At 34.7% G+C, this 23,082-nt stretch overlaps 1 protein-coding gene across 2 annotated transcripts in view; it reads left to right on the top strand.

The window, feature by feature from the left end:
* Positions 1–23,082, top strand: part of ACBD6 (acyl-CoA binding domain containing 6) — a 193,966-nt gene that overhangs the window by 39,735 nt on the left and 131,149 nt on the right. For both annotated transcript variants that reach the window (XM_065936972.1, XM_065936971.1), the window contains exon 4: positions 18,883–18,965. In XM_065936972.1, the coding sequence (XP_065793044.1) occupies positions 18,883–18,965 (83 nt within the window). The remainder of the gene's footprint in view (positions 1–18,882; positions 18,966–23,082) is intronic.

The following is a 23,082-nucleotide window of genomic DNA, read 5'->3' as shown; positions in this document are numbered from 1 at the left end:
TCTTGAGTAACCACGTGCAATTCACCAGGTTTCAATATTTGTGTGTGTTTGATTTTTCCTTTTGTAAAATTTATAAGTGTTGTATAAATACAGCTAGATACATAATAATCCTTTCCTTGTGCAAGCATCCCTCATTTCATAGAATTCTCAATAAGAGGAGTTTATGAATTAAATCAAAATAGACTTGTTTTTTCCTCTTCTCCTTGGAACTTGAGGATCTTGGCATTGCACATATATTACCAGATGGAGTGCCAAACCCCTCTTACTCTATTGGTTACAGTTAAACTAAAATGAATGTGTGAGACCACTTTTAACATGTACTAACAGCTATTAGGGAGATCCCTAACAGAGCTTTCTATTGGGAATAGAATAGTCACAAAGGACCAGTCTTCTCACATCCCTGGTGTCATCCCGCTTTCTTTAGCTGTTTGTGAGTTCTAGCTAATTTGAGCTGGATCTCCTTAGCTAAACTAGGATTGACCATTTCAGTCTCTGGCTTTATAAATGATTTCCCCAATATCCAAGAATACCCTTAACAAACTGTACAGATAAAACTGGGGGAAATGTTAGGAAATAGAACAGTATTTAGAAATAGAAAGTGCAAAAAGTTAAGATTATTGACCATACATTCAAAATTAGAAATATTAAAGTGCTCTATAGCCAAATTATTAAAATATTAGAAATTTCTCTTGAATAACTGTAATATCTTAAGCTCTTTGTTACACTACTAGATTGCCTGATGAACTTTCTTTCTCAGTGTATTAATGTGACAAGTAACTTTTTAATTTTATGATATGAATTACTTTTAGTGGTTATACTACAGAGATTCTGAAAACTATAATTACTTTTACTAGAGTGTTTGAAGCTATATGTTTTAAAATTTGGTACCTTCTAAATGTGATTGTATTACATATGAAGAACAATTTTATACATATGTTTCAAACATTTAAAAATATATGTTTCTCTTTATAATGAAGGGTAACAGGAAAATGAGAAAAGCCAGTTTTATTCCAAACTTCTTAGAAACTATTAGCTCAAACAAATTTTTACTTTCTAATCCTTTGTAACTTGTATCTCTGTCCCCAACTCCTCCAGATTTATCTCTAACTTTACCCACTATAAACCCGACTTCCATCTGACATGCCTCCTCATCGTCCCAGGGTAAATTTCTGTTCCAACCTTTGCGCCTGTGGCTCTCTTGCCCTGCACCGTCTTGCTTTAGGTGTACCATAATTTCTTCCAGATTTACTTTAGTTGTTTCAGTATGTTAAACGGAGGGAGAAGGAAACAAGGGTGTGTGTTTAGTCTACCAGCTTCCTATTACTGTTCTTAGGATAAGTTGGATATTTTTGCTGTCTTTCTGATGTTTCCAGAGTTTCCAGGTTTTAAGGTTCTCTGTTTGATATAGTTTCCAAATACTGAGTAAGCTTTTGTTATCATGTGATGTTATAAAAATAATTTATTTGGACTCTTGCTGAAGATCAACATTTAGTCATATTCAGTGTGTGAGTATTTCTAATATTCTTCATATTTAGTTGAAAGGTATAGTTGGAAATGAGGCTTCCTGGTGGTTCAGTAGTAAAGAATCTACCTAGAGACATGGATCCAATCCCTGGGTTGTGAAGATCCCCTAGAGAAGGAAATGGCAACCCACTCTAGTATTCTTGCCTGGGAAATCCCATGGATAGAGGAGCCTGGTGGGCTACAGTTCATGGTGTCACAGAGAGTCAGACTTGACTTGGTGACTAAACAACAACAACATAGGTGGAAATATCTTTTAGAAATACATATTAGTTTTTCCTATATCATTCTTACCAGAAGAATGTCGTGCATGCCTGTTGCGACTATAACCAGTATGCTCACTATTCACCTGCTTTCTTAGGGCAGAATTCCTGGATCAGATGTAGCCAAGGTAAGGTTTACCATGTCTTCTCTTCAAACTGACTCTCCATAGTAACAGAAAATACCAGAGCAATTATTGCATACACATTAATGGTCTTCTAATCTCCAACCTTGCATGTAATTGCTGCTGTCAAATACAATTACTGTCTGCTCAGGTTTCTTTCCCTGGGGGCATTCAGGTCATGCCTTGATATAGAGTTAGAAAATGTGAAGAGTTTCTGAAACTTTTTGAAGGTTTTGCTTATATCTCCTTTGAAAACTTTAAACTATAAAATTACATTACCTTTTTATATTTTAGAAGACTGACCTGAGTAAGTCTTGATGGTAATCAAGACAAAAGAATAATAAAAAGATTTGAAGTTTCATTGATTGTAATTATATTTCCAGTTAATTATGAATACATTTCCTTTATGCATTGGCACCATATTGGCCACAGTTCAGGAAATATAACCCTAAATTGGTGTTACCTTTATTGAGAGTATGTGTACCAGTTAAATCTCTACACAATCTAGAATTACTTTGATTTTTGTGATTGTAGTAATAGGTTAAAATCGTAATCTAGTGGTTTTAGATTGGAGATTGCCTAGTCTATACCAGTGCCTCTTTGATTTCAGATCTGGGCATGAGCTATTCTACCTGGGTGAATTTTTCAGCTAACCAAATATATTCTTTAAAATAGCTAACCTTTAAACATTTTTAGGTAAAATTCTTTCTAATATAATCATGTTTCCTAGTCTCTTTAAACATAATGTACTAAACATTTTATCATTTTCCTTACCTCCCAAGATTGTCATTATATTTAATCATTGTGATAATTAATGTGATGAATTTAGAGGTTAATTAGGGTATAGAGTGTTTATGTCTTTACTTACTATCTTGAAACTTTGTGCTATCTTGGGTGCATTTTTTAAAAAAATTGATATACACCATAATTCATATATTATACAGTTCACCTATTTGAAGTGTTCAATGGTTTTTAGCATATTTATGAAATTGTAAAACCATTACCATGATCAATTTTAGAACATTTTCATCATCTCAGAAAGAAACTCTATACCCTTTAGCTACCAGTCTCAATTTCCCAATTTCCTTTGGCCCTAAGCAACCAGTAATCTACTTTATGTCCCTATAGATTTGCCTATTCTGGACATTTCAAATAAATGGAATCATATTATATGTGGTCTTTTGTGACTGGATTTTTTCATTTAGTTTAGCATGGAAGACCAAAGATTCTTCCAAGTTGTAGCATGTATTAGCACTTCATTCCTTTTTATGGCCAAATAATACTCAATTGTATGGATATACCACATTTTGTTATCTTTTCATTTGTTGGTGGACATCTGGGTTGTTTCTGCTTTTTGGCTATTGTGAATAAGGCTGCTAAGAACATTTGTGTGCAAGTTTTTGTGTGGACATATGCCTACATTACTCATGGTTATGAGAAATTGCCAGGCTTTTTTCCAAAGTGACTACAACATTTTGTATTCCCATCAACAGTTTATGAGGGTTCTGGTTTCCTCTACATCCTTGTCAACACTCATCATTTTCTGTCTTTTTGATTACAGGCATCCTAATAAGTGTGAAGTTGTATCCCATTGTGGTTTTGAGTTGCATTTCCCTGATGATTAATGATGCTGAGTGTCTTTTCATGTGCTTTTTGGCCATTTGTATATTGTCTTTTTAATTATCATATTTATCTTTCTTCGCTTATTTAAGGGCTGTAATCTTAGAATGTTAGTGGTTGTCTAGGCTAATCTTCTGTCTCCAAGTTATTCTAACACACAGTCTTTTAGATTCTTGGGCTTCTCTGATAACTCAATTGGTAAAGAATCCGCCTGCAATGCAGGGGACCCCGGTTCAATTCCTAGGTTGGGAAGATCCCCTGGAGAAGGGAAAGGCTACCCACTCCAGTATGCTTGGGCTCCCCTTGTGGTTCAGCAGGTAAAGAATCTGCCTGCAATGCAGGAGACCTGGGTTTGATCCCTAGGTTGGGAAGATCTCCTGGGGAAGGGAAAGGCTACCCACTCCAGTATTCTGGCCTAGAGAATTCCATGGACTGCAGTCCATGGGGTCGCAAAGAGTCGGACATGACTGAGCAACTTTCACTTTCAGAAGACTACTAGTGATGGAAATATACTATTTGTAAAAAAGTTGGCTCAATTTTTTTAACAACTCTAATTATTAGATGCTTCTTTCTGTATTGGGCCAAAATCTGTTTTTTGTTGTTGTTGTTACTGTTATTGTTGTTTTCTAATCTGTTCAATTTTTGCTTTCTACCCTACATGTAATGAGTCCAAATCTTCATCTACATAATAGTCCTTCATTATTTTAAGACAACTTTCAAGTCTCCTCTTTGTCAGACTAGATATTACTAATTTCTAACATTCTTCTTTACTCCCATCACTATCAAGTTGCACCACCATTCCAGTCATTCTTGTGTGAACAAGTTTTAGTTTCTAATAACTTCCCTTTCAGTCTGGCTTTAGAATTGAACAGGCTGTTTCTATATGACTGTATTCTCTTTGACTTCTATAGAATAGAACTTTTCTCTTATTTGAATACTTGTCTTTTATGGGTGTAACTTAAAATTATTTAAACATTTTTGGCAGTCACATTACAATGTAAATTTTGTAACTTTCAGGAAACTAAAATCCCAAATCTTTTTTTTCACACATTCTGTTATGTAATATCTATTCTGTACTAAGTTTATTACCTTATATGTACTCATATTCCATTTATTTGATTTATCATATTATTCCAACATTAAGATACTCTTTTGGGTCATGAATGTGTCGTCTAGGTTTGATGATCCTTTCATCAGGAAATTTGATTAGCATTCTTTTTTGTACCTTGAGTCAACTATTGATGAAGGTGGTATATAATAGGATAGGGTCAGAGACTGACTTTGCCGCTTTGGAGAGGATTGATCCATTTATATATGCCTTTTGGTTAAGATACTCAATAATAATGAAAATAATTATTAGCATAAATGCTGGAGAGGTTGTGGAGAAAAGGAAACTCTGCTGTACTATTGATGGGAATGTAAATTCGTATGAATGTAATTTGGTGCAGCTACTATGGAGAATAGTATGGAAGTTCCTTAAAAAAATGAAAATAGAGTTACCATATGATCCAGCCATCCCAGATCCAGTCCTAGGCATATATCCAGAAAAGATGAAAACTTTTAATTTGAAAAGATACATTTGATCTTTTAATTTGAAAAGTGTTCATTACAGAACTATTTACAATAGTCAGGACATGGAAGCAACCTAAATGTCCACTGACAGAGGAATGGATAAAGAAGATATGGTAAATATATATAATGGAATACTACTCATCCATGAAGAAGAATAAAAGAATGCCATTTGTGCATCATAGATGGACCTAGTGATTATCATACCAAGTGAAGTAAATCAGACAGAGAAAGGAGATATTATATGATATCACTTATATGTGGAATCTAAAAAAATTAATACAAATGAATTTATTTACAAAACAGAAACAGACTCATAGACATAGAAAACAAGCCTTTGGTTGCCAAAGAGGAGAGAAGGGGAGGGATAAATTTGGAGCATGAGATTATCAGATACACATTACTATGTATAAAATAGAAAAACAACAAGGATTTACTGTGTAGCACAGGAAACTACATTCAGTATATATAATAACATATAATGGAGAAGAATCTGAAGAAATACATATGTAGATAACGGAATCACTTTGCCATACACCTGAAACTAACACAGTGCTGTAAATTTTATTGTTTGTTTATTTAACTGAAGTAAGCTTAAGACAGGAAAAAAATTATTAGCTGTACTTCCTGAGATTTTACTATGAGCCATGCACTATGCTAAGTCCTTTAGATACATTATTCTATTTAGTCCTCACTGACTAAAACCCTATAAAGAAGACACTATTATTATCTGCATTTTCTAGACAAGAAAACTGAAGCTTAGGGAAATTAATAACCCATCTTGAAGTTACACAGCTAATAAGTGGTAAAGTAGGATTTGAATAGTCTGTCATTCTAAAATCTACACTTAGCTAAAATTCACTCATGTGAATATCTACCTTATTTGACTTCTTTTAAATCATTTATTCATACATTCAACAAATAAGTGCCTTCTATGGTAGCTCAATAGGTAAAGAATCTGCCTGCAATGCAAGAGACCTGGGTTCAATCCCTGGGTCAGGAAGATCCTCTGGAAAAGGAAATGGCAACACACTTCAGTATTCTTGCCTGGGAAATCCCATGGACAGAGGAGCCCGACAGGCTACAGTCCATGGAGTTGCAAAAAAATCAAACAAAACCTAGCAACTAAATAACAACCTGACAGGCCCTATTCTAATTTCCTAGAATATATCAGTGAGCAAAAATAGACAAAAACCTTTGCCCTGGTGGAGGTTAAATTCTACCACAGGGAGACAGGGATAGGAGTATACGATGAAGAGGATATTGGGTTACAGTTTTAAATAGGGTAGTAAAAGTTTTGTGTATTGTGAAAGGAGACATTTGGACTTTAAATTGGTAAAGGAGTGAATTACTTTGTTTTTTTATTCTTTTCCATTATGGTTTATTACAGGATACTGAACATAGTTCTCTGTACTGTACAGTAGGACGTTGTTGTTTGTCCATTCTCTGTATAGTTTGCATCTGCTAAATCCTAAACTCTCAATCCAGTTCTCCCCCACTCCCTCCTCTTGGCAACCACAAATTTGTTCTCTATCTGTGAGTCTGTTGTTAATGTATTTTTAAGAATTTTTTTCACCTGTGTTAAATGAGAGCAATTATCTTGTATATTCCTTGTTTGTAGCACTCTTGCCAGGCTTAAGTGTCAAAATTATTCTGGTTTTATAAAAAGAAATGGGAAGTGTTCTCTCTTTTTCTATTTTCCCGAAAAGTTTGTGTAAGACTGGCATTATTTCTTACTTAAATGATTGAAAGAATGTAATAGTGAAGCTATCTGGGCCTGAGGTTTTCTTTGCAGTAAGATTTTTGATTAAAGATTCAATTTATTTAATAGACACACAACTATTCAGATGTTCTATCTCTTACTCACTTAGCTTTGGTAAACTGTATTCTTTTTCTGAGAAATTGGTCTATTTTTTCCAAATAATTTATTTGGCTAAAGTTGTTCATAAGATTTACATGTTAATTTTTGATTCTTTAAGATATGTACTGATGTCCCTTTATCATTCCTAACATTGATCTTTTGGCTTTTATCATTTTTCATCATTCTTGCTAAAATTTTTCTAATCATTTAAAAAACCCAGTTATGGGCTTTATTAATTTTTCTCCATGAACATCTGTTTTCTATTACATTGGCTTTTCCCCTTATTTTTATATTTCTTTAGATATTCTTTAAATTTAATTTTCATTCTTTTTGTAGCTTCTTGAAATGGGAACTTATATTAATATGTCCCTTGGGAATTAAAAAAAACCACTCAAGAAGAAACTTATTAAGGATAAATATCCAGAAATATTCTTCAATTTTAGTGGATTCTCTGGCTTTACACTTGAGGGAGAAAAAAGGAGGAATTTGTTCTTGTTTTATCAAGCAGCATGTTGATGAATGAAAAGAAAGACTCAAAAATTTCCTTGGCCTATATACCACTACTCTTCTTATTTAAGTAGAAGCTAAAAACAGGCAGACAGTTTATCTCAGGACTGCAGTACATGGAGCATAGAAAAATAAAGAAGAGTTTCCTCGGAGAGTATATTTTAGATCCCCTATAATAATCACAAAATATCTTAAGTAACAGTCTCTGACCCAAAATATATTGCAGAATAACATCAAGGCGAAATGAATAGGAATTTTTTCTTCCAATTATCTGAATTTTTCACTCCTTTACCATCTATAAAGACCATATTCACTAAACTTGTCTTGCCTTATCAGTCTCTGTAGCTCTCCTTCATGAAATCATCCATCTTATTAAAATAGTTGGTTGAATGGAGGCAAAAGTAATGGAAAAGAGGATGGAATGGAAATACATTTAGTTTAGCCATACTAATCTATTCATTTGTATATTTCCATTTATACTTTCTGTCAAAAATCATTCAGGGTTATTGGAATTCTGGGAAGATGGCAGCGCTTGTAGCATGGTTTTGAATTTTCCCCAGTCCTTAGTAGAATAAGTAGGATAGCATAACCAAAAGCTCTTGGGTAACAAAACTAGTTGGTCAGAGACACTAGAGACAGACTGTCAACAACTCCCTGATAGCTCAGCTGGTAAAGAATCCACCTGCAATGCAGGAGACCCCGGTTGACTCCTGGGTCGGGAAGATCCCCTGGAGAAGGAATAGGCTACCCACTTCAGGATTCATGGGCTTCCCTTGTGGGGGCTCAGCTGGTCAAGAATCTACCTGCAATGTGGGAGATCTGGGTTCGATCCCTGGGTTGAGAAGATTCCCTGGGGAAGGGAAAGGCTACCCACTCCAGTATTCTGGCCTGGAGGATTTCTTGGACTGCATAGTTCATGGGGTTGCAAAGAGTCAGACACAACTGAATGACTTTCACTTTCTTCTTCTATAAACAGCTCCAAGATTTGTGTAGCATTGGCATCTCTGTAGGAGGAAGCAGAAGGAAACACTAGTGAGTCTGTCTGACCTGAGAATGGTAGAAGCCTAAAATTGCCCCCAGGTGAAGAGTATAGGGGATTCATGGTAAGGTTCTCTCGAGCTGGTTGGAGCTCTTGAGTTCCAAAATGAACCAGCCAAAATTCTCTTTCCAGTACAAAACCTCACACTGAGAGAAATCTGCAGAAAATTTGATCAAAGTCAAGCAGGACAAGTTCAATGAAGATACAAGGAAAGAGAAACCAGATAAGAGTGGAAGAGGAGATCAGAACCAAGTGATCTTGAAAGTATCCTAGGGCCAGATTTTTAATTACTTTATGAAAATAACAGAAAAGGGAATTTTATCCTCAAAACACTATCCTGATTCACATTTCTTATCTTAAAAATTCAAGAACACTGATTTCGTGTAAAGATGAGTAACAGGAAGGATTATGGTTGAAATCTATACAAAGTTACTATAATTTAGAATTTTATTTTTATCTTATCCAGAAGCTATATTAATGCTTAAAATAATAAAATCATTCTACTGTTTTTATAGGTCTTGATAGGATTGCAGTATTGCTTTCCAAAAGATTAACATCCTTTTACAAGAACATTAGGGCCATTAACTTAGTATTAGTACTTGTTTCACTACAATTTTACCAATTTTGATTATTTTGTTATCCCAAGGGAATTAGCTTAAAATCTTTTGCTCATTGTTGTGTTAATGTGCATTTTTCTTAAATGATTATGAATGCCGAATTTTTTTTCAAGTAGTGATATGACATTACTAATATTTATGTGTATGTATGTAAATAAACTCCTAAACTGACCTGTGTTATTTCAAATACTAGTTGTTGTCTGTGCATAACAGTGGTCTGTCCATCCATTGGATCTTAATGTTTTTTAACATATGACATCATACAAAGAAAGTTATAATTTCTATGTAGTATGATAAATGCTGTATTCAGAATAATTTTCCAAAAAACATTTAAATCTTGACCACTGTTACATTTCTAGAAAGTTAGCTACAATATCCTGAAAGTAATTTTTTCATCATTACAAGAACCATTATTTTTTGTAATTTCTAAGACAGGAAACATAGCCAATTATAGTACACCATCAATTTTAAAACCTATCCATAATTTTATATATATTTATAATTTTAAGAGAAGCTAAGATGAAAAAACCTAGATTTATGGACTTTATCTTTCCTGAGGAATTTTAAAGTATTACTGTTATGAAAAACAACCAGCAATATTTTCAGGGTGAAGCTTTTTTAAGGTGCTCTTAATGACAGGTAATAGCTAAGGTGAGATTAATATTCTTACTTTTGTATGTGAAAATGAGTAACTTCATGTTTCAGGGAAAAAATTACAGTGACTACCTTAAAAGGATTATTAGGAAAGTGTTCTTTTTAAGGACTTGGAACTATCTTATTGGTCTACTTGATTAAATTGTGTATAATATACATAATAAATCAACCTCAATGTTAAAGAGTTACATGTTTATTTAAATTTTAAAGTTTCCTTTTGAACTGATAAAGTATTTAAGAATCTTTTAAATATACACTTGAGATAGAATGAAGTTTTAATTCAGAATATTTGGTAAGAGTTTCCAAGGTAGCTTAGAGAGGTAGTATAGTGTAATAGAGCATAGTCTTTGGATCCCAAAAGATCTTGGTTTGGAACTCAGTTCTGCACTTACTATATGGCATTGGGTATTTCACCTCTCTTCAGTTTTCTAATCTGTAAAATGGAGAGATATTTTATCAAATATAAGGCAGTCATTTATTCAGTTTTTAACATTTATAAATTATGGTTATGTTATAAAATGGATGGTGTACTATAATTGGCTGTATTTTCTGTCTTAGCATTACAGAAAATAATGGTTCTTATAATGATGATGTCTTAGATTAAATGAGATACAATAAAAATATCAGTTTTATAGAATTGTTTTGAAGTTGGAATTAGATAATATATAAAAGTGTGAAGCACATGGAGGATACTCCTTAAGTCCTTGTTTCCTTTTTTCTTCATGACAGTGTTACTAGTTGGTTTGGGGATTTGTTGTTTTACAAGGAGAATCAGAATTTTAAAGCTATTAGATAAAGATTCATGGTTCCATGTTGTTTGTCACCACATCAAAATATCTTATATCTGTGCTGCTGAGACATTTTCACTTTGGGGAAATGGCCGTTTTGTGACTAATAATAATAATGATTATATCAGTTAACACTTATGTAGTGTCTGCTTTGTGCTGGACACTGTTCTGTTTTACATATATATTTTAAATCTTGAAAACACCCAAATGAGATAGATACTATTACTTTTATTTTTATAAATGAGGAAACTGAGGCAGAGAGATTGATACTCAAATTCTTATAGCTGGACTTATAAACAAAATAAGCAAAGTGATAGAAACAGAAACCAAGAAAGGTAGCACATGAAATCAGGAAACCCCCTTCTTGTACAAATCAGCCTGATAATTTTTGGAATAGTTATTTTTCAGATAGCAAAGAAAGTTTCACAGGGTTTTAAATCTTCATCCAGTAACTGACTAGGGTAGAATCTAAACACGTGATAAAGATTCAGCCTACAACTTATCCTTTCCCCTTTGAGTGAAGGAGCGTTTCAGTGTCTCAAATAATATAGTCTGAGGCAATAGAAGAATTGGCAAATTTTATCCTATTGGCTGCCAAATCGGAGTCTCTTTCTTTAACTGCTGATGCAACATAAAAATAACTTAATGGATTTTGAGTAGAGAGAAATGGAATAAACTTCTTAAGCCTCTATGAGAAGCATTTCATTGGAGTGGAAATTAAGAGGGTAAAGTAGCCAGAGTTTAGCCCATCTTATAGATGAAGTGGCTGGAGAAGAAAACTAATGCGTCTTTGGCAGCTTTATTCTGAATTCAATCTGATAATGGCAGATTATTTTTTAAAAATTATTTTTGCCTAAAATATAATTTTCCACCCCACCCTCCAAAAATTGTCACCAGCGTTCTATGTGCTTTGTGCAGTTGCATCAGAAAAAAGAATTAATCCCAGGAATAAACATATTTAGAATGTACTATATTCAAATTTATGGAATCAGTTTTTTCCCCTAAAGATTTTAATTAAAACTATATTATGCTTTATGTACAAAGGTACTTATTATACCTTTGTTTATCAATGAAAAAGTGAAAATATCTAAATAGACAGTTGTCAGATAATGATTAAGTAAATTATGATACATTACTTCATGGAATAGTACGCTGTTTTTTTAATGTTTTAGGGACTTCTTCTCTTGGGTGTGTTGGTATCATAGGGACAAGATTTACCCTTTTGTCTAAAACAGGAAGAAAACGACACAATAGTCAAAATGATGATTTTCAGACATTGCACTGAAAGTAGTGTGAAACTTATAGAGGAGAAAAAGTAAGCCCTACAATTTCCTCACCTTATTGTTTGGAAACAATTTCATTGCAGGGAGGGGGGATCCAGAAGAGGTTGGCCACCTTGCAAACTTGAGCAGGAATGAATATACAGGGCCAAATACTAGAGAAGATGTTCTCACATGGAAAGGGAGAGTTCCAGAAATCTACAGAGGAGTCACTCTGGCGGAATACTAATCTGTGTATATGTGAGAGGAAACTAACAGGCTGGAGAGTGAAGTACAAGAAAGCAGCAAGCTGAAGAATTCCTGGAGTTGACATATAACTGAGACTATTCTGTTTCTTATTGGTCAGAGTAGAAAGAAAATGTAATAGATGGGGCATATGATAGAAGTCTCCAAAGGATCTCATTTCAGTACTGGGGCTAAATTAAGCTCTAGATTAAAGGTTGCTCTTCCCTTGCTTTAAGGAAGCTTAAAAATGAGACTTGACAGGATCAAATTGATTCCATGTAACTAAATTAATGCCCACACAAAGTCTAACAGAATTTAAAGGAACACAACAGAATCTAGCAAACAAGAGTGCAGAATTTACAATACCTATCCTATAGTAGAAGTCTTTCAAACATGCAAAAGTAGAAGGAAAATATCCATAAGCAGGAGAAAATCCTATCAGTGAAAGCAGACACAGAAAAGATAGAGATGAAAAACAGCAGTTATAAGTATATTCTATATATTCAAGAAAATAGAGGAAACATGAACACAATAGAGAGAGATATGGAAGACACAAAAAGACCCAACTGAATCTTCTAGAGATGAGGGTTAATATTTGAATGAAAAATACATTGGAAAGATTTAATAGCCAATTAGACACTGCGTAAGAACAGATCAGTGAACTTGAAGATGCAGCAAATGAAACATAGAAATGAACAGATCATAAAAAGACTGAACAAATATAAATATAATTGGAATTCCATAAAGAAGAGGAAGAGAAGACAGGAAAAAAATATGTAATAAGTAATGGTTGAAAATTTTAAACATTTGATGAAATCATAAACCAGCACTTTTTAGCCTTACTGACATTTGGGGCCAAGTAATTCTTTGCTATGGAGGGCTCAGCAATTCTGCTCCTATGTATGAGCTCAAAAGAATTGAAAACGGATACTGAAATAGTTGTACACAAATGTTCATAGCACTATAATAGCCAAAAGATACAAGTAATCCAGATGTCCATCAACTGATAAATGGATATAGAATATGGAATATATACATATACATTAGAGTATTACTCAGCCATAGAAAGGAATAAAATATTGATACATGCTCTAATGTAGATGGGCATCAAAAACATGCTGAATTAAAGAAGCCAGACACAAAAGATCACATATTGTGTGATTCCATTGATAGGAAGTATCCAGAATGGGTCAATGAAACTGATTGGTGGTTGCCAGGGTTCAGAGGAAGATGAATGAAAGTGATTGCTTAATAGGCTCGATGTTTTCTTTTCATATGATAGAAATGTTTTGAAACTAAATAGAGGTGGTGTTGCACAACATGGTGAACGTATTATACTAAATGCCACTAAATTGTGTATATTTTAAAGATTGCAATTATTTTTGGCCACACTGGGTCCTTGTTGCTTTGTGTGGGCTCTCTCTAGTTGCAGCAAGTAGGGGCTACTCTTAGTTGTGGTGCAGGGGCTTCACACTGTGGTGGCTTCTCATTGCTCTCTAGTTGCTGAGCACAGGCTCTAGGCGCATGGGCTTCAGTAGTTGAGGCATGCAGGCCCAGTAGTTGTGATGCACAGGTTTAGCTCTCCTGTGGCGTGTGGAATCTTCCTGGACCAGGGATCAAACCCGTGTCCCCTGCATCGGCAGGTGAATTCTTATCCACTGTACCACCAGGGAAGTCCTCAATTATATTTTTTAATGGTTTATTTTATGTTACATGAATCTCATGTCAATACAAAAAAGAAGAAAAAATAAAGACTTTTGAGACAAATAAAAGCAGGGATGATTCATTGCTGATTGACATGCACTACAATAAAGGAACTTCCTCAGCAAAAGGAAAAGCAGATCAGATAGAAACTTATTTTCATTTTAAAATTTCTTCAGAAGATAATTGAACTTCCAGTTTCAGCTCTGACATTTGAAGAGCTTGGAAATCAGCTCTCCTGTCTTCAACAACAACAAAAATATTACCAAACTGCAAATCATGGACTTTCTTAGATTCATCTGAGTTTTGAGCTCACAGGGCAAAGTTCCACTCCCCAAATGTTGACAGGTGAATACATAGAATCACACTCGAGACCTGCTTGTTAGGAACAAAAGCTGTTTGAACCATAAATTGGTATGAACCCTTAAATGGTAATTGATGAATTGTTGCAGGTTGAGTGTGGACTAGCTCAAAAGCTAAAAACTTCCAGGGCCTCAGGCTTAGGAGGTGCCAGCCCGCCCCCCTCCAGCTTTCATGGGTTTTTGACCCCCAGGGCCCACCACATTCTTATGGTGAAGATTGGAGAAAAATCTTGTGTTTTCACACAGAGGAGAATGTAGTTAACACTATTGAACTTTATCACTATGGTCATGTATGGATATGGGAGTTGGACTATAAAGAAAGCTGAGTGCGGAAGATTGATGCTTTTGAACTGTGGTGTTGGAGAAGACTCTTTGAGAGTCCCTTGGACTGCAAGGAAATTGAACCAGTCCATCCTAAAGGAGATCAATCCTGGGTGTTCATTGGAAGGACTGATGTTGAAGCTGAAACTCCAATACTTTGGTCACCTGATGCGAAGAGCTGACTCATTGGAAAAGACCCTGATGCTGGGAAAGATTGAGGGCAGGAGGAGAAGGGGACGACAGAGGATGAGATGGTTGGATGGCATCACCGACTCAATGGACATGGGTTTGGGTGGACTTCGGGAGTTGGTGATGGACCGGAAGGCCTTCCGTGCTGCGGTTCATGGGGTCGCAAAGAGTTGGACACGACTGAGCAACTGAACTGAACTGATTGAACTTAATACATAAAAATAGTTAAAAGGGCAACTTTTATTTATTTTTTGCAAGAACTAGAATTGTTGATTTTTTTAAAAATGGGCTATCAAACCATGAAAAGACATGAAAGAACTTAAAGTACATATTGCTGGGTGAAAGAAAAGATTACATACTATATGATTGCAGCTATATGATGTTCTAGAAAAGGTAAAACTATGAGGGCAGTAAAAAGATCAGTAACTGCCAGGGCTTCAGACGGACAAAAGGATGAATAACTGAAGCATGGGAATTTTATGGCAATGAAACTATTCTGAATGATACTGTAATGTAGATGCGTGTTATTATACATTTGTCAAACCCATATACAACAAAGAGTGAGCTCTAATGTAAGCTATGGATTTTAACTAATGAAGTGAAGTGAAAGTCAGTCATGTCCAACTGTTTGTGACCCCATGGACTATACAGTCCCTGGAATTCTCCAGGCCAGAATACTGGAGTGGGTTGTCATTTCCTCCTCTAGGGAATCTTCCCAACCCAGGGATTGCACCCAGGTCTTCCACATTGCAGGCAAATTCTTTACCAGCTGAGCCACAAGGGGAAGCCCCTTATTATTTTAACTTTTTATTTATCTAATGTTTTTATTTTAACTGACAGCAATGTATTAAAATTAACCCATCTATCATAACAAATGTACCACACTAATGTAAGATGTTAACAATAGGGGAAAATTGGGGGAGAGAGGTATATGGGATTCTTTGTACCTGCTGCTTATTTTTCTTTAAACTTAAAACTAAAAAAAGAAAGATACACATCCTTTTCCAATGCCATGTAATTCCTAATTACTAGTATATATTTTCACAGCAAATAATTGCCAAGTAAACCATGGATATCTTTTCTAATATGCCTGCATTAAGAGTTTCAATGAATGACACATAAAAGCTGTGATTGTATTGTGAACAACTGTGTTTTTGCTTCTAGTCTTGCCTCCTAAAATACATTTAATTACCTCAAGCAAAGAACATAAACACTTAAGTTCTCTAACTTTTTTTCTTTTCTTTTCTTTTTTTTTTATTTTATTAGTTGGAGGCTAATTACTTCACAACATTTCAGTGGGTTTTGTCATACATTGACATGAATCAGCCATAGAGTTACACGTATTCCCCATCCCGATCCCCCCTCCCACCTCCCTCTCCACCTGACTCCTCTGGGTCCTCCCAGTGCACCAGGCCCGAGCACTTGTCTCATGCATCTCACCTGGGCTGTTTCACCATAGATAATATACGTGCTGTTCTTTCGAAACATCCCACCCTCACCTTCTCCCACAGAGTCCAAAAGTCTGTTCTGTACTTCTGTGTCTCTTTTTCTGTTTTGCATATAGGGTTATCGTTACCATCTTTCTAAATTCCATGTGTTCTCTAACATTTTAAGCATACCTTCACCACAGGGCTTTTGCAATGGCTGTTCCCTATTCCTGAAACAGTTTCCCCTAGATAACTGCAGGACTCACTTGTTTACTTCCTTTATGTCTTTACTGAAATGACCTTCTCAGTGAGGCCTTCCCAGACCATCTTATTTAAAATTCCAACTACCTTCCCCATACTAATTTTTTTTTCTATAGCACTCATCACTTTTTAATATTAGAAAACTTTTAAATTTTCATCTCACACAGACATGACATGCTTTTGGTGTGTTTATTTTGTACCCTGCAACTTTTCTGGATTCGTTTATTACATCTAACAGGTTTATTGGGGGACGGAGTATATGTTTAGAGTTTTCTGTAAACCCTGTAAGAGCGTGTTATCTATGAAAGGAGATAGTTTTACTTCTTCCTTTCTAATTTGGATGCTTTTTATTTCCTTTTCTTGCCTAATTGCTTTGGCTAAGACATCTAATACAATGTTGAATAAAAGTGGTAAGAATGGGCATCCTTGTCTTGTTCCTGATTTTAGAGGTAAAGCTTTCAGCTTTTTACTGTTGAGTATGATGTTAGTTGTAGGACTGTTCTATTAGACCTTTATTATATTAAGGTACATTTCCTCTGTCCCTTTTTGTTCAGTTTTTAGCATTAATGGATGTTGAATTTTTATTAAATGCTTTTTTGCATCTTTTGATCATATAATCTTTATCCTTAATTTTGTTAGTGTAGTATATATCACATTGATTGATTGTGAGTGTTGAGTCATGTTTGCATCCCTAGTATAAATTCTACTTGATCATGGTGTTTACTCTGTTTAATGTTTTGTTGAATTCAGTTTGCTAATATTTTCTTGAGGATTTTTACATCAATGTTCATCATCAATGTGGGCCTATAATTTTCTATTTTCTTATTGCTGAGTTTTAAGAATCTTTTAAAATATATTTTGAATACCAGTCCTTTGATAAACATGTATTTTGCAAAGGTTTTTTTCCCAGTTCATGGTTTGTTATTTCATTCTCTTAACAGTGTCTTTTACAGAACAGACATGTTAAATTACACTCTATACTTAATTCTGTCTCCTTTTCCTTTGGTATCCAATTTCCTCATTTCCAATTTTGTTATTCATATAGCAAGCATCTAAGTATGTTTCAACTTCATTCTTCTAATGGAGTATGTATTTAGAATGTAATTGGATTAAATAAATTCTCCCTTTGAATTATACTTTTTTAGTATAAGGGAAAACATTCTCTATCCTGAAAATTCTCTGCAGCATTTATTCTCCAAAAAATGGTCCTCAGAGAAGAGAGGGAACTGGAATTTGCTTTGTGCTGCTTTTTTTATTTGCCAGCCTCAGGCTATTGAACTTTGTATACTTTATTATTTAATCATGGTAGTAGTTGTTGTTTATGATGCTATACTTTTGTTTCTGTCCTAAGTTGATAACTGACACTTTCTTCTCAAAAATTTCTACTATTTCTTAAAACTTTAGTTCCCCTTATGATGTTAAGAACTGAGAGAATACACTGCCTCCAGATCTTTTTCTCAATGCTGTGATTCACAGACCAAAAGAAGCAAACACTAAAAAGTAACAGCAATAAAGTAAAACCCCTTCTTTAAAGTAAGAAGGGAAAAAAAAACATGTATAGGGTAACTGTCTATAGTTTTCAGAGGCGAAACTATTTTTATAGTCAAATTAAATAATAAAAGTATTTAATTTTAACTCTAAGATGATGCTTTTGTCAGAGTTTTAATTTTTGTTAGGTGTCCTGCCTAAAAACTGTAAATATTGCAAGAGATGCAGGCTTCTGAACAGGTTGCAGTTTGATCTTTCAAGCAGTAATATTACAACATTCAAGTTCACTGCTTCCACATACATGTTTTGGGAGAATCTTATTTTTAAGTTTATCTTAACTTTCTGCTTTTTGAGAACACAGAGGAACAGAGCCTACTAAAACTTGATTTTGGAAAGTGTTACCATATGTTTACTTTTTTTTTTTTTAGATCTCAACCTCCTTTCCTGTCTCCCTTCTTGCCACCTAAAAATAGTTTCTTTATTTTTTATGGTTAAATTTTAACTTTTATTGCAGCTTAGTTTCTTATTTGGAAACTTTGATTTTGTTAATTTAGATATGATTTTCCTGATCACATTCAGGTCTGGTATTTATATTTCATATTTGTTTTCATTTTTCCACACTGAATGCCTGTGTTTTCTATAGTGAAAATAGCTAATATAATCAGCTAGGGGAATGGCTTTTAGGTGGCTCCAGAAGGCAGTAGTGGATTAACCTTAGCTTGCTAGAGCTTGCTATTTGTTCTGCTGGTGTGATGACCTAAGCGTCCTCTTGCCTTTCTGATGCCATCCTGAAATTGTCACTTGGGACCTTGGAGAAATGGTGGATCATCAAATACTTAAGTGTTCCTTAGTTAGTTATTTAGTTAGTTAAGTTGCTCAGTCATGTCCGACTGTTTGTGGCCCCGTGGACTGTAGCCCACCAGGCTTCTCCGTCCATGGGATTCTCCAGGCAAGAACACTGAAGTGGGTTGCCACTTAGCAGAGTGTTATTTTGTAACTGCTGTAAATGTACACTGCTTCAATCCATGTGTCTTTTTTCTACCTCTCTCCCCTTCTCCCCCCTACAGTCACCAGAGAAGAAAGGAAAAGAAGCAAATACGGGTTTTGGTGGGCCAGTTGTTAGTTCTCTGTATCACGAAGAAATCATCAGGTAAATTCTCTTCTTGTCTTTAATAATAGGAGTATATACATATATGTCTATGTGCATATATATGTGTGTGTGTTCATTTAATCCTTAAAACTTTCATTTGAAGAACTCCTTTTTAACGTGAAACTGATTCGGTGGTATCTCTAGAAGGATAATAAATGGCATGAAATAAATTTTTATGTGTATAATTTTAAAAATCTGTGTCTGATTCAGTGTCAAAGAATAACCTTTCTCCCACATAAGTAGTTCATAGGGCAAGGTTTTGTGTCTCAGATCTAAAGCTATGGATTTTGGTTGTTGTTCTTACTAGTTTTCCTCAAAATATCATTATTTCTTTTGAATACTTTAATTTTTGTAGTTTGTTTACTCTAGTTTCAAGTTAAAGATCATTTTGGAGTGTAAAATGGCACACTATGGAGAACAGTGGCGAGGTTCCTCAGAAAATTAAACGAAGAGTTACCATATGATCCAGCAACTGTTTCTGGTTCTGTAGCCACAAGGATCGAAAGCTGAATTTCAAAGGTATATTTGTATGCCCATGTTCACAGCAGCACTGTTCACAATAGCAAAAGGAAGAAGGCACTAAGTTAAGTGTCCACTGATGATGAATGGATACACAAAATGTGGTATTACATATGATGGAATATTATCCAGCCTTAAAAAGGAAGGAAAATGTGACACATGCTAGAACATGGATGAACCTGGAGGTCACTCTGCTAAGTGAAATAAGCCAGTCACAAAAGGATAAATACTGTATGATTCCACTATATGAGGTATCAAGAGAGGTCAAATTCATAGAGTCGTGGTTGTCAGGAGTTGGAGGGTGTCAAAAATGTGGAGTTGTTTATTAAATGGGTGTAGAGTTTTAGTTCTACAAGATAAGAAACTTCTGGACACTGGTTGCACAACCATGTGAATACACTTAACACTACTAAACTGTACTCTTAGAGACGGTAAAGATGATACATTTATGCTATGTATGTTTTACCAAAATTTAAACATTTTTAAAGGCCGTTTTGTATTATTTAACAAAGGTTTCGAATTTTATATGTTATGTATGAAATTTCTTGGACAATCATTTTCTTTAAACACTGTGTAAATCAAGAAAAGGATTCGGTCCTGCTTTAAAGCAGGTGACATATTCTTCTAAGATTGTTGCCTTACAAGCAGAAACATGATATCGGAACTTCTGGTGCTCTTACCCTTTCTGCATTATCTGAACTTTACTTTTCTTACTTGTTAACATGAAATAAATGAGTTGTGATTTTCACATGGAAATTGAGTTCGCCTAAATTGAAGGGGAATATCTATCTTCAGAGAATGAAGAGGAAATTGTACCAAAATTTGATGCTTCACTCTTTCAAAAGAGTTGTTGACGTTACTCACCAAATAAAGAAGTAACGATAAGAATTCCCAGGTAGCATACTAGAAGGAAAGCTATTGATACCCCTATGAATCAGAAACTTTAAATGCGCATCGTTCTGGTTAATGACCAGATTCAAAACTATCGGTCCTGTCTTGAATCTATTTGCATAGCAAGCACGTTGTTATTACGTAGACTAAGTATTTGTTTGGGATGAGATAGTGGAAGCCTGATGGAGATTTGAGGGGTATAAAGAAAACCTTTTAAGAACGCTACTGACCTGAAGTACATTTGCCACCATGATTCCTTTGAGGCACTGTGAGGACCCTGAGAAGCCCCTACAATTTTGAGGAAGCACAGCTGAAGAAAACATTTTCAGAGTTTAACTCCTTCTCTCCCTTAACACTTATAGGTTCAGAACGTGTTTTGGGGGTTCTTAATTTGTATATTCTGTACTAAGAGCTTCTAAAAAAAGGGCATATTAGAACCTTAACCCTACTAATCAAAGTTTATTAAATGTTCGATTAAGTCAGTAAATTTTTAAGAGTCATTTTTCTAGGAGGGATGATTGGTTAGTCATTCTTTCTCTGTGTGAGCATAGTCTTTTGTTCATACCTTTGTTGTAGCATTTATGACATTATGCCACACTGGATTATTATACTTTTTTTTTTTTTTGGCTTTTTTTTTTCCATTTATTTTTATTAGTTGGAGGCTAATTACTTTACAATATTGTAGTGGTTTTTGTCATACATTGACATGAATCAACCATGGATCCGATCCCCCCTCCCCCCTCCCTCTCCACCTGATCCCTCTGGGTCTTCCCAGTGCACTAGGCCCGAGCACTTATCTCATGCATCCAACTTGGGCTGATGATCTGTTTCACCCTAGATAATATACATGTTTTGATGCTGTTCTCTTGAAACATCCCACCCTTGCCTTCTCCTACAGAGTCCAAATGTCTGTTCTGTACATCTGTGGATTATTATACTTTTTAAAAATTTATCTTTTCTGCTGGACTTTTAGTCTTCGGAGAGCACACATCATATTTTATCCATCTGGGTATTCTCAGTAACTGGGGAAGTTCCAAGAACTTAGTAGGTACAGAGTAAAAGTGTCCAGAGCTTGGGAAGTATCCACAGCTACTTCACCCGCACAACTGAGAGTTTGGTGACTGTACTCACACCTATCATAAAGTGCAGAGTTGCTGGTTTGGTTTCCTGTGACATGCCCATCCTCACCTCTTCTTCTAAAGAAATGTACAGGCCACTTTCCTAGTTAGATAATTAAATGGACATCGTTTCTAAACTTTGGTTTGTTTTTTTTTTTTATATCACTGTATTTAACTTTCTAATACTATCAATCACTTACCTATAAATAGTGATTTTTATTTTGTATACTGATTTCCTTAAGGGCTCCCAGACTCTAGTATTTTTCAAAATGACACATTGAACACAGTTTCTTTTGTAATATCTAGTGACATGACTGATCACAGTAGCTGTGCAGAACAGAAAGCAAATCAAATGTACTCCAGTTGATCTGAGAGTAGATATCTGGGTAATTAGAATATTCCTAAGATAGAGTTAAACTGAACTGGAAAAGTTAGCCTATCCTCTATCTAATTCCTACAGAAGTGACTCTTAGATTTAAGTCAGTATTTAGAATTTTGATCATGAGAAGCAATGATAAAATAATGTAGCTTTATTTTCAAGAAGTAGAAATTTTAATTCAACTCAGCACACATCTGTTATATGAGTCTAAATGAGACAAAATATTGTGGGTATTTGTGCTGCTTAACTTCTTCATTTTTGAATAGTATGTTTTTGGTAATTTTGGCATTTACATGTGAGTATGTTTAATAAACCTTATTGATTAATTGAGTGAAATGCGAACCTCTGTTATTGGCAAAACTTTTACTCTGGCCTTATTTCATTGTTATCTAAGTATTAGTCTTTTTATGATAGGATCTAAATCTTTGTATTCTGGAACATATTGTTAAGATAGGAAACAGTAAGGAATATGAGTGTGAGAGAGCCATCAAAAGCCTTCCTTTTAATTATAAACAGTAATTTTGTTACTACTCCAGCAGATCTGAAATCACAGCAACTAGTCATATTCTTATTTTAGAGAATTTATCCTGTAATGTAACAGAATTCCAGTATAACAAAGTAGATTATGATAAAAACTACTGTGTACTAAAACGTTGGGTTACTCCATTAAAGGACTATAGAGTAGTCCCTATTGTTTCTTCAGTATAAGCATGCAGTTGCTTTCTTTGATTTCTTTCATCAGTGTTTTATAGTTTTCTATATGTAGGTCTTTTGTTTCTTTAGGTAGACTTATTCCTAAGTGTTTTATTTTTTTTGTCACAGTGGTGAGTGGAATTGTCTCCTTGATTTTCTTTCTGTTTTCTCATTGTAAGTGTATAGGAATGCAAGAGATTTCTGTGTATTAATTTTATATCCTGTAACTTTATTCATTGATTAGCTCTAGTAATTTTCTGGTAGTGTCTTCAGGGTTTTCTATGTAGAGGATCATGTCATCTGCAAACAGTGAGGGTTTTACTTCTTTTCCAATCTGGATTCCTTTTCTTTCTTTTTCTCCTCTGGTTACTGTTGCTAAAACTTCCAAAGCTATGTTGAATAGTAGTGGTGAGAGTGGGCACCTGCATCTTGTTCCTGACTTTAGGGGATATGCTTTCAATTTTTTGCCATTGAGAATAATGTTTGCTGTGGGTTTATCATATATGGCTTTTATTAT

Source organism: Muntiacus reevesi, chromosome 5 (genome assembly GCF_963930625.1).
Source record: "Muntiacus reevesi chromosome 5, mMunRee1.1, whole genome shotgun sequence".
Taxonomy (NCBI): domain Eukaryota; kingdom Metazoa; phylum Chordata; class Mammalia; order Artiodactyla; family Cervidae; genus Muntiacus; species Muntiacus reevesi.
Note: the sequence above shows the minus strand (reverse complement) of the source record. Positions and strands in the feature narration are given on the sequence as shown.